Source organism: Cynara cardunculus, assembly GCF_001531365.2.
Source record: "Cynara cardunculus var. scolymus isolate 2C chromosome LG 17, CcrdV1, whole genome shotgun sequence".
Taxonomy (NCBI): Eukaryota; Viridiplantae; Streptophyta; class Magnoliopsida; order Asterales; family Asteraceae; genus Cynara; species Cynara cardunculus.
In genome coordinates this window covers 12264043-12276957 of record NC_037544.1, presented here as the reverse complement: position 1 = coordinate 12276957, position 12915 = coordinate 12264043, and the positions used below count along the sequence as shown (strand labels likewise).

General features: G+C 32.7%; 1 protein-coding gene across 1 annotated transcript; it reads left to right on the top strand.

Moving 5' to 3' along the window:
- The first annotated feature begins 2463 nt into the window (after positions 1–2463).
- On the top strand, positions 2464–10773 carry LOC112500419 (2-C-methyl-D-erythritol 4-phosphate cytidylyltransferase, chloroplastic). Its single transcript, XM_025103916.1, has 11 exons — positions 2464–2761; positions 3066–3137; positions 3709–3764; positions 4927–5006; positions 5139–5221; positions 5946–6023; positions 7876–7944; positions 8333–8401; positions 8503–8549; positions 9181–9271; positions 10536–10773. Exons 1-11 carry the CDS (start codon positions 2534–2536, stop codon positions 10602–10604), a joined length of 942 nt encoding a protein of 313 aa, XP_024959684.1. The 5' UTR covers positions 2464–2533; the 3' UTR covers positions 10605–10773.
- The last annotated feature ends 2142 nt before the right edge of the window (positions 10774–12915 follow it).

Below are 12915 nucleotides of genomic sequence, written 5' to 3'. Positions count from 1 at the left end.
TTATATATTAATAATTAATATTTATTTATAATTAATGATAATAAATAATTATTAATATTAATAAGACTATAATTAGAAAATGTGATAAAAAAAACTTATTATAAACAACTCCAACCAACGTTTTAATAAGTTAATTTATAAGCCAATTTATATCAATCCAAACATGTACCCAAAAAATAAGTTAGTTTATGTTTGTTAAACAATGCCTAACTATATTAATAAAATATTCGGTATCTTTTATAAAATATTATATTACACATTTAATTTCAATATCTTTTATTGGTGAGAAGTAATTAAAATATTGTTTTTCTCTCTCTTCTATAAAATTTTAAGAGATTTCTACAAATTTACATATTTTCACTTTATCGTTTTCTCTCTATTTTAATTTTTAGTATCACGTTTAGTAGGGTTGTTGAAGCAAAAAAATTCATAGATCTTCAAAATTTTAATTCTATTCCACCAATAGAAAATACTGAAAATAAATGTTTAGTAGAGAAAAATAATAATTTATTAAATGGAAAAGTTCAAAAAAAACTCTACAAACTTTTTCATTTTGAATTAGTCTCTAAACTATATTTTTGAATGAAAAGACCATTTAACTTTCTTATTTTGAGTAATTAAGTTCCTGAACTATTTTCTTTTTAAATGAAAAAACCATTAGACTTCCACATTTTGAATGATTAAGACCTTGATTTTTTTTTAAAATAAATCATCAAACTTTTACTAGTCGGTTAATGTAACCTTTTTATAGGTAACCAATTTTTAAAAGTGCGATGATTTATTTATTAAAAGAATGTTAAAGAACTTAATCAATCAAAATTATAAATTAATGATTTTTTTTATTAAAAAAATAGTTTAAGTACTTAATCATTCAAAATAAGAAAGTTTAATTGTTTTTTCATTAAAAAAATATTTCAGAGACTTAATTATTCAAAATGGGATATTTCGTTGCTTTTTTTTTTTGAACTTTTCCCTTTATTAAATGTATTGAACAATTTAAATACAATTAATGCTAAAATTGCTAAAATATAATAGCTGTTGGAGTTAAATATATATATATATATATATATTTATAGATTTTGACTTTTAATACACTATTTAGAGGAAAAAAAATAGTGTAAGACCATCTACAACCTGAACGCCAAAAATCTAAAAATGATGTGCATTGAAAACTAAAAAAAAAACTCGAATTACACACTAAAACATCTTTAATATTATAATAATAATAATAATAAAAACTTAATATTATATTAATATTTAATTTATAGAGGCCAAGTTTGAAGACCTCTATTTTTTTAGTGTTGGTTTGGACATAGAAACACCTTCATTTTTGTGTTGGGTTAAAGATGTCCTAACTCTTAGAGTATCTTTAACAACTATGTTAAAATACATATTTTGGATAATTTTCTTCTCCAACAATTATGTTATATAACATATATTAAAATAAAGAAAAGAAGAGAAATTATGAAATCTCCAAATTTGAAGAAAATATTTACAACTCCAAGTTTAAGATAGAAGAATAATATTTAATTATCTACCAGTAACAGGACATATAGAAATCAAGTATTTATGGAAAAAGAAATAACATTTTATTAAATATATTTGATATTTTAAAGTAAAAGGTCGTTTATCAAGCACTTACCCGATAAACACTTATCGCTAAAATTCAACACTATCATTTACTTACAAGATAAGATTTTAGTCAACAAAAACGGCATCATATGCAACAATTTAATCGGTAAGCGTTAATTATAGTAAGAGTCATTGTCCTCACTTACCGGGTAAGATTCTTGACTCTTGTCTCGCTCTTAATGGGTAATATTCTTGATCTTTACCATATTTCATCCGGTAAGGTAATCAAACTTGGTAAACGCTTATCTGTGTAAGAATTTGTTAAACAACCCCTAATTGTTTTAATTAATTTTAAATTTGATATTTAGTTAAGAACATTTATATGTTGTTAAGCAAAGAATATGAGAAAAAGAGTTAAAAAAGCATGAGAAAGAATCTGGACTATTGATCATTTTTAATCTTATATCTTTTGTTTCATTTCTTCTACAATAGTAACAATACTCACATACACTTTTTTGATTATGGATCTACTACCAGAAATTCAATGCATAATTTCAGCATTCAATATGTATTCCTGAATAATCTCATTTTTCAATTATTCAATCATTTCATTTTCCCAAGTTCAATATTAGCGAGATTAATCAACATTTTTATGTTTCGATGTAACAACAAGATGCTATTTGTAACAAGTAGTTTTTTTGGTTGGATAATTAATCACATTTTTATTCATGAAATGAATTGGAAAAGATTAAAAAAACAATAACTTAAACATCGTTACACGAGGATTGATCGGGTGGTCTTAACGCACCTATACTCTTGTACCCAACCCTACCCGGCCCGACAGGTCCAACTTGCGAAAAAGATGCTCTTGTGGAAGTTTAACTAAAATGGCGTCCTCATTTTTGTCTCTCTCTCTTCACTGGTTTCTGGGGAGGACCAGAGGTGTTATTGGAAGAAAGAGATGGCGGTTCTTCAAGTTGTGTCTCCCCTCCTTCCATCCTCATATTTTTTCTCAAAAATTTCCCAATCTAAACATCAAATTCCCTCCAAGTCCTCACTCCAACATTACAAGCATCCACAATTCTCATTGGTTTCCTCGTTAAGTAGGAGAAATTTCAAACAACATTCAAGTTTTGGCAGGTTTACAATCACTTGCTCTGCTCATGATTCTGCTAGCACTACAAATGAGGTGAGAGGTTCAACAATCAATCCACCTGCTTGAATTGAAATTTGGTTACTTTGTAAGAACCTATTTGCAGTTATTCTTAGCTAGTATAAAGTTTCATTTACGGAGTTGGAATTGGAGCCCATTTTGTATCAATCAGACGATATGATTTTGTTCCAAATTCAATCTCATAATGATGTTGGAATTGGAACTAAATCAGTTAAAACTTATAAGCTAACATAAGTGGGCTCTTATTCCAATTCCCAAACACCACGAACAATTGGTTAATCTGGTGTTGTTTATTGATTCTTTTATTACTATTTTGCAGAAATCTGAATTTGTGAAAGAGAAAAGCGTCTCAATCGTTCTTCTAGCCGGAGGACAGGGAAAAAGAATGGGTGTATGTCTTCGCATTGATTATGAAAAATTTCAATTCTTATTTTACAAGTTTTGTTCAACGACCATATTTGCTGCTTTTCTCATATTAAGTTCGTTTAATGGAATGCTATAACGAATTAACTAGATGAATTACTGTTGGTATCGATGCAAATTACATGGGCATTACATTGTTATCTCATGACTTGTATACACACAGATCATGCTTATCATTATTGGTAGATAGAGAGAGATTGACACTTGCATCAAGCTTCAAGTATACCTAATCAGATAATCACTTCTAGTGCATAAGGAATCATAGATTACAATGAGCACAAAAGTGAATGATGGCATATATTATTCAGTAACACTCTAGTAGTGGGAAGGCCAATTGGATGACTCTTTTGGTAGTACATGTTCATCAATTTGTACTTCTTATATTTGTTCATTTTGTGTGTTTGTGTGTGTAGCTCTTAAACATCTCTTGCTCTCTCCGTATACACTATTACTTATTAATTTTTTTTCCTTCTCATTATCCTTGCATTATTTTGGCATGACTCATGATGGCTGTTTGTTTAACCTGTTTTTGTGAGTAGGCAAGCATGCCAAAGCAGTACCTTCCACTTTTAGGGCAACCAATTGCTTTGTATAGGTAATTTGATAACTCTCAACTCCACTCATGATTTATCTTGTTCCTGCTAACAATCATCGACTATTTTTGTAAGTATATAATATATATCATATATTTACGGCAAATGCTCCCACATATATTTTTGTAAGTATATAACATATATCATATATATCAACGATTTCATTAACCCTCAAGGATGCCAATCTTTCTCATTTTGTTGGGATCATAATGACTTGGGAAGTTGGGTTATATGGTCATTAGATGTATCTTGAATATATTTTGAATCAATAAGACTTATGGTTAATATGGTTATACTATGATAGTAAAATGAATGACTTAACCATGCATCTCTGGGGTTGACACGGGTGTCTGAATTTGCTACTTCAGTAACAGGATGCTCTCATACCTTCTGTTTACAAGATAAAATGTTGTTAAAGTCTTGGAATGTTAAGAATCATAGAGCTGCAATGTATTATCACAAGAATCATATCCATGTACTAACTTCATGATGCAAACACATTAGTCAAGAGGACTTGATTCTCTGGCCACAATTGCATGGCCACAAACGCTTGTAAGTTGTTGTCTTAGCTAGAAATCAGCAATAGATGTCAAGACGGAACAAATCTGCACCATTTGACAAACTGGTTTTCGTTTCTGTAAGACTATAAACCTCTTACATAGTATAAAAGTCAACTTTTTCCATTACAATCATAGCTTTGTTGAGCTTACCTTGGTTGCACACTTAGTGTCTTTGAATGAGACTTCTTGTTCTGTAGATTAACATAGTGGTAAACAAGTAATTGTGGCATAGGGTAAAATAATGTTAAATATTTGACATTTGGAGCACCTAAAATCTCAACTTCTGCTTCGATGTCATCCTATTATGATTACCACTGTAACTGATTTGGTAATTCGAAGGAAATAACAAATATTGTGTATACTACATAGAAAATGAAAATGACCAGAACAATCATTATGTTTGTCAAAGCTGCAAAGTGGATCCAATGACCTTAGAGATGGCTGTTAGTAGTTACAAAAGTTGACTGTAAAGATTGTTAATGGTACATTGAACAAACTCTGTTCCAAGGCCAAAGCATATCCTCTTTGAATGGCTTACTATTTTTACCCTTCTTGTGGTATATCTTATCATTGAGATCATATATGCTGCTTCATTTCTATGCAGTTTCTACACTTTTTCACGGATGCCTGAGGTTAAGGAAATTGTTGTAGTTTGTGATCCATCTTACCAGGACATTTTTGAAGGTCTGAGGACATGTTTGTTAAATTATGCTATTGTCTGTGCGATTAAAACACCGTTTGATCTTTTTTGCTCCCTTACAGCTTTTTCCTTTTATCAGACACCAAAGATGTTTGATGTTTTTTTTTTCTTATCAGACACCAGAGAGAAGATCAATGTGGACCTGAAATTTGCATTGCCTGGAAAGGAAAGACAAGATTCTGTGTACAGTGGACTTCAGGTTCATTTTATTTTCTCTTGTATTTCTGTTCTAGAGTTCATTACAAGCACCCCTTAAAACAACAGTTAAGTGCATAACACTCCCCCTGAAGGTTTTTGGGTTGGTATGACTCATGCACCACTTAAACCAAACCAAACCAAACTAGCCCAATATATCCCACCAGGAATTGCCACTTAAAATACTTTCTTGGCAGAGCTACGTAAGAATGTCCGCATATTTCTTTAGCCAAAACTCATGTGCTCCAAGCAGATGAGATCAAAGCTTTCTTATGGAGTGTGTATCCATATCATCAATATTCTTCATTGATTCATACTGGATTGGATCATGAGCAATAATAATAGCAAGTTTAATCTTCGTATAAAGCACCATTGGTTTCATGCAAACAAACCCTATGTCTGGCCAACCATCCAGTGTAGCTCACAAAGTACAAGGCCATAGCCCAAATCTTATTTGATCATCCAACAACTTGCTATTTTTAATTGGACAAGAAGAAAAGATTTGCGCCAAAAAATACATATGAAGTAGAACATCCAATCATCGTGACAAGCTTTTCATATGTATCCTACGAGTAAAAGAGATGTCTATGCAAATATCAATATTTCTGCGCTCAGACATTTCTTTACCATGCTTATTTGTTTTTATGATTTTTGAAGTGAATAATTACACATTAATAATATGGTAGTATTTTGTTGTCTTCTTCTGATTTATAGTTTTTTGTCAACAGGCAATTGATTTGAATTCTGAACTTGTATGCATCCATGATTCTGCAAGACCTTTGATATCATCCAGTGACGTAGAAAAGGTTTGTTACTTGGTTCACCATTGCATGTTGAACCTCCAATATATGATTAATACTTGCAAAATGTTATACATGTCCAAGTATTAAATCATCTTTGATAACAAGAACATTCACTCTAAGGGTATAAATAAATCATTCGTCATAACCATGTACACTCACACTGGACACACGTGTAGGCTTGTTTATATCTCCAAGATAATTTTATAGATGATCATATTGTGATTGTATGCTAGCGAGGACCACTGTGTATTCTGTTATGCTCTTTTGTTGAACCGATATAGTTGTTCATCTATCATTCTAAATTTCTAATGAAGCCAAGATGTTGAATTATGCAGTTTAATTGATAAGGACCCCATTTGTATATATGATGTGCCTCATGTTCGTGTATATACCTGCACATATTAGCAAGGTTTTAGAAAGCGGAATCGGGACTCGAGGCGTTTTCCTTCCACGCCATGAGGCGTAAAACAAATAAAATTCATAAATATTAATAGTAAGCAAAACATAATTCCATACCAAACTTTAAACATCATAGATTCATAAATTACTAGTTATACGTCTAAAAACATATCAATCTACAACTTATAGTTCCCTGTAGCATGATCAAGTTGTATAACTCCACAATCGTATCCATAATCACTATCACTTTCATCTTCCAAATCCACAGAAAACAGAAAAATAATACAGAAAACTGAAAATAATATAGAAAACAAAAAACAGAAAATAAAAATAATACAGAAAAACAGAAAATGTACAAAAAACATACATAACACATTATACATATAGAAAATACATTATACATGATATAGAACATATATACTTGACTGAAATATATATAATATAATGTAATACATTATACATAAAACTATAAATATGGACACAAACTAAAAAGAACTTACTTTTTGGATTGGCCTTTGAGATGAATATCTTCTTGAGAGAGGAAAAAGTAAGAAATGGAGAAGAAAATAAGGTTGTTTGGAGAGGCGTGCGCCTCAGAAATGCCTCACGCCTCAAGGCACCACCTCACTAATTGAGGCTTAAGCCTCGTCCAGGGACCATGAGGCGCCGCCTCATGAGCGGTTCTGGACCGCCTCGCCTCAAACGATTTTGAAAACCATGCATATAAGTAATGTGAACATTAAAAAAATAAATAAACAACATATGTAGAGATGAGTAGATAAATACACATACGTAAATCAGGTATCTAGGTTAGTATACTCTCATCAAGATCAAAACATTATCAATTAAGAATATAATTTACAATTGTGTCACGTCAGTGACGTCACATGTATAACTCTCATAAAATTAACAAAAGAATTTCGCCATCATGGGAATTGACATGTGGTAAGCTTGAATTTGCATTTGAAAATCTGTTAGCATTAACAATGGTCACTATGGAGTAAGGAGGAGAAAGACTTAAGACTATATCTTTTAATATATAATATAATACACAAGTAGGAAGTTAAATTGTGCTTATTTTCTACAACATCTGTTGGTAAACCCAAAAAAATATGTACCATAGTAATCAAAGATAACTACATATCAGTGTAGTTCTCAACTCTTGAAAGAATGTGATATAGTGCAATTTTTAACATCGGGATTGGTGCTTTGATATGACCAACTTCTTGATTACGTTTGTATGTTTCTCTCCTAGGTACCATTATATTAATAATTTTCATGGTGGTTTGCAAGTCATGACAATATACTCTATTGTTGATTACGTATGTATAAGCAGAAGAAGTAAATCGAACTCATTTTCCCAAGATAATTGATATTCGTTTAAATGTGTAAAATCTATGGGTATTCCATAAGCATCTACAAGTTCTTTCTCACGTTCTTGTTGATTTCTTGGCAGGTTTTGAGTGATGGTCTGCGCATTGGAGCATCAGTACTTGGTGTTCCTGCTAAAGCTACCATCAAAGAGGTATATATATTGAATATGAAAATAATTTTTTTTTTCTTATATTTGGTTTCCAGTTTGTTTCCTGGATACTTAGAAGGTTTGTTTGAAGACGACTAGTAACTCACTCAAAATCCAGGATTGTCCACAAATATAAAATAATATCAAAACATCCGTAGGCATCTCTTTTAGTCATGGTCTATTTTATCGTCACTAGACTTCCTTATCCCGAGGACACATTTTTTTATCATGTCTCTTGAATCCATTACACTACGATATTAAGAATTATGTGGTGAAATAATGGTTCTATTCAGCAAGCATCGCTTTTGTTTTATTTACATTGAAGTTTCTATATCATTTATTGTAGGTACGTCGCATATAATGGTTGTATTCATTTCAAAATTTTGTGCAGGCAAATAGTGAATCCTTTGTGGTGAAAACTTTGGACAGGAAAACACTTTGGGAAATGCAAACCCCACAGGTGTGTGTGTGTGTATCCTTCCCGTTTATAATCAAAAGTAATCTTATTGTCCAACAGATGATGTGGAATTCTGATTGATGTGGTCACTGCAATCTTTTCAGGTCATCAAGCCTGAGTTGCTAAAGAAAGGTTTTGAGCTTGTAAATAGGTACAACATTCAGGGGCTGTTTGTTTTTAATAAAAAAACTCTTAATGTTCTCTTAAGTCTGAATCGGTCTGACATAAGAGGATTCAGTGTGTTTGTTTTTTTTTCTTCAATTAAGAGCTTAAAAGCTCTTATTAGGTCTGAAAATTTAAGTGGTTGCGAAACCTCTTATTACCTCTTATTTCAAATTGTCGCCTACCTACTCTGATCTCTTTGCGCTCGATTTCTCTAGATCAACTCTTCTGTCTCGATCTCTCATCTCCCAACTTTGTCAACTGTCGATCCATATCAACTCTTGATCTCTCATCTTCAAACTTCAGATTTCAGACACAAAAAACAAACAATCTAATTGATTCAGATTTCAGACTTCAGCACCACCTCTTAAAAATCAGAAGTGAATTCAGACTTCAGACTTCAGCACGTCTTAAAAAACAAACGCCACCTCAGACTCTATCCGTGTGGGATTTACTGGTCTGTTTTGTTTGGTTTATAGAAGTAGAAATTCTCCTTTTCATCTCTTCAAAAATGAATTGAATAGAGAACCACACTCTTTATATAAAGATCTATAGTTATTATCTAATTTGCACATCAGAAAGGGGGGTTGATGTTCTTCTCTTCTTTGGGTACGAAACAGAGAAGGGCTTGAAGTGACAGATGATGTGTCCATCGTAGAGCACCTCAAACATCCTGTATACATCACAGAAGGATCTTATACTAACATCAAGGTACACTACTCTTTCAAGATTTGTTGGATTAGAGGAACATGACATAGTTTGATTTTTGAGGTCTAATGACTTGAATTTTCATTTCAAAGAAGATTTATAATACATCTTATGAAGAAAAACATATATTCAAAGGTGGTTACAGAATTTTTTTCAAGCGGAGGCACAAAATAACTGACATAATACAAAATAAAATAAATATTAACCGTAAAAACTATAGTTTCATAAAATGATACATAGGTGGTTTTTTGCAACATCCAAGTGGTTTCTTTTTCTTTTCTGCTCTTATAAAAAACTATTAGAAAAGAACCAAAAGGATATAATACTACATGTAATGACACTATTAGTAGTTGACAACCACTTTATGACTTTATGTTAACAAACACATCAATTTAAAGCGGGTGCACCTTTAAGACCTTTAATTTTTTTTCCTATCGCGTCAATACAATAGAGTGGTGGCACGTAGGGGTGCTCATGGGTTGGGTTGATCGAGTTGAAGACATCTGAACAACCCAACCCAATGCTTGCGGTTTGGAAAAATCTTAACCCAACCCAACCCAAACCAAAGTGCAACCCAACCCAACCCAACCCGTACGGGTTGGTCGGGTTGATGCTTTGGTATATTAAAATATTATTCTAACCTTGAATATGTTATTTCTCTACTCATAATTTCTTTTTCATCATCAACCATTTGATGCAACTTATCCATATTTCTTACGTATATCACATTCAGTTAATTTTCTCAATATACATATATATGTTCACAGTTACTGAACATATATATGAATGAGTTATATAGAGATGTGAATAGATTGAAAATATGTGTATATGAAAAGCATACATGATAGTGTAATTGTCTAATGTATATATCAATAGAAATTCAACAATCATATTAAATCCAAGAAATAAAAAGATATCGGGTTCATCGGGTTGGGTTGGGTTCAAATAATAGTAACCCAATATCAACCCAATACATACGGTTTGACAATTTTACAACTCGATTAGATATCGGGTTGCTTCGGGCTGGGTTATTTCGCGTTGGGTTGGGTTGGGTTGATCGGGTTGGTCGGGTTATTGAGCACCATACACCCCTTGCCTTATGCTCCTGCGTATATTAATATCAGAATTGAGAATTTGTAGATTTTAACTCAAAATTCAAAATGTGCCTTCCATTTTGGTGGGGTGTACGTAATACATGAATGTTTCCTCTGTAATATAATACTGGGTTTGGTTTGATTATATAAAACCCTATCTTAATGGCTTGCAGGTTACAACCCCTGATGATCTATTACTTGCTGAAAGAATACTAAACACAGATTCATTTGTGCCTGCGTAACGATGTTTATTTCCTTTGACTCTGTAAATGTTAATAATTGGTTGATTATTGGCAATTGAGGGATACCGCAACAATAGTTATTATAAACCGGATTGGTTTTGATTCATGCAAATTCCATTTAAGATTCTTAAGCAACTTTTATGAAGCCAAGCAAATGTTGATTAACATCTTTTCATGTCTTTTATTTTCTCTGTTTTTTCTCAAGTAGCACAGCCTTATGGCTGGTGATAGTTTTGAATAAAAGTTTTATAATTTCTACATGTAAGTTAAATTCAACCCTGGCCAATTGTTGTTGTGCTGAGATTAAGCAGGTTCCTTTCTACCCTATGAGAACATTCTAGATTATGCAGGATTCTACAACGAAAGATCATTTTTTGTTCTCTCTTTAACCCCATGTATCTTATCCCTAGGAGGTCTATCTCCACTGGCAGTTTTTCCCGGAAAACTCTATTTATCCTAGTGTGGATGGCAAGTGGGCCTAGAGATCAGGTCTGCACATCTCATTCTCCTTAGATCCTCACATTCGGATGGAATATATTGGGCTTGTTTGGTTAATTTGGTTTACATTCCTTTTCGCAGTCACAGTCTCATTGTTTATAGTTATGTAAACTTTCTATGTGTTGTCCCTACACCATGCACGTTACGTACCTATGTTTATTAAGGGCATGATTGTCCATGTATACGACTTGTGACAACCTAGGTTGTCGTTGTCTTAAATGGTAGTTTTTGGCCATTTGATTTGATCTTCTGAGTGGACTATAATTCCAATCATCCATAATTTTAGGTAGCTGAAAAGGCTTAATCATTTGGTGTAGCCATTGATGCATAGTAACAATGCTGATGCATTGGTGCCAAATTCGACCACCAATATCAGTAGTGGGGTTGGTTTATGTAAGAACCTTATAATTTTAAAACTGTGAGCACCTATATATTCATTGATATATATACATTAATAGAACTTCTGTGAATATATACATCAATTCATGTATACCTGCACATATAATAGTTATGCATTGATGAATATACTCATTGACGGAATTCATATTGTGATAAGGTATATGCATCAACGAATATATAGAGGTTCTTTAGGGTTCTTTAATTTTTTGTGGTTTTCACATGATCTGAGCTTGAGTAGCATCATAGTTGTTGTAAATGGTCGTAATCCTTTTAAGCCCAAAAAAAGACATCAGGTCAGGCCTTAACAGGTTCTCCTTGTTTTTCTTCCTCAATACTTGATAATTTGTCATCAACATTTGTCTTAGTAGGGGTTGTATATGACTTCTAGCAACTTCATCTTCTAAGAAATCATCTTAGATTTCCTTGAGAGTCGGTTCAATTGAAACTGTCTTGAATAAGCTCGTTATTAGTCATTCAAGCAAACACATAATTCCATCTATTCACCAGTAAGCCATGATCACAGTTCGCTTATTATCCTACCACTCAGCTTGGACAGTTAGCAAATCGCAAGCAATGGCTGGTAGGATTGGCCATTGCGTTTCTTTAGCATTCCACCAATTTAAACGATCAAAACAAGTTATACTCGAATGCCGTTTCCTAAGGCGGATGATGAAGAGTGCCATCTATTTTTTTAAGTATATAATATATTTTATATACGGCAAATACAACAAATAAACTAACACACCCTCCTCACCATTGGTGAGGTTTGACCGTTTGAACCCTTGGCCTCCTAGGAGGCAAGAGAGTCTAATACCGCTAGGCCAAAGGCCCTTTGGTTGCCATCTGTTTGTTGATAAGCCTTTGAAGCCTCGTTAAAATAATGATATAATCTAAAGCAATTAGACAAAACCGGTCGAACATGGACCAAATCATGACTCCCCTCAGAACCGGTCTTTTCTTTTTAACCCCAGTTAACAAATCGTTTAGGATCTTTACTAGACACCCACGATTGTCAAAGTAGGCACTCGGAAGTTTATGCTTCAAGACCCCTTACGCTTTTTTGATGTAATTAATGACATTCAAAATTCATGATCCAACAAACATTGTATATAAGTTGATTCAACCAACAAAATATACATAAAAAAGTTGCACCAAATCATTTTGTCCTACAAATGCTTTTATTTTTACCAAGAACAGTTCAAACTCCGCATGATGCAAGTTTCCTTCACAGCACCTGAAACAATCAAGCAAGATACAGATGAGAATGTGTGTAAACAAACAACACACAGAGTAAACAGCAAATGCAACAGAGACAAGAAATCCTTATAAATTTTCATATTGAAGCAGGCAGCAACATCTCTGCACAATGACGAAGTCGACACATGCATATAGCAACACAAACGCAGACAGGTTA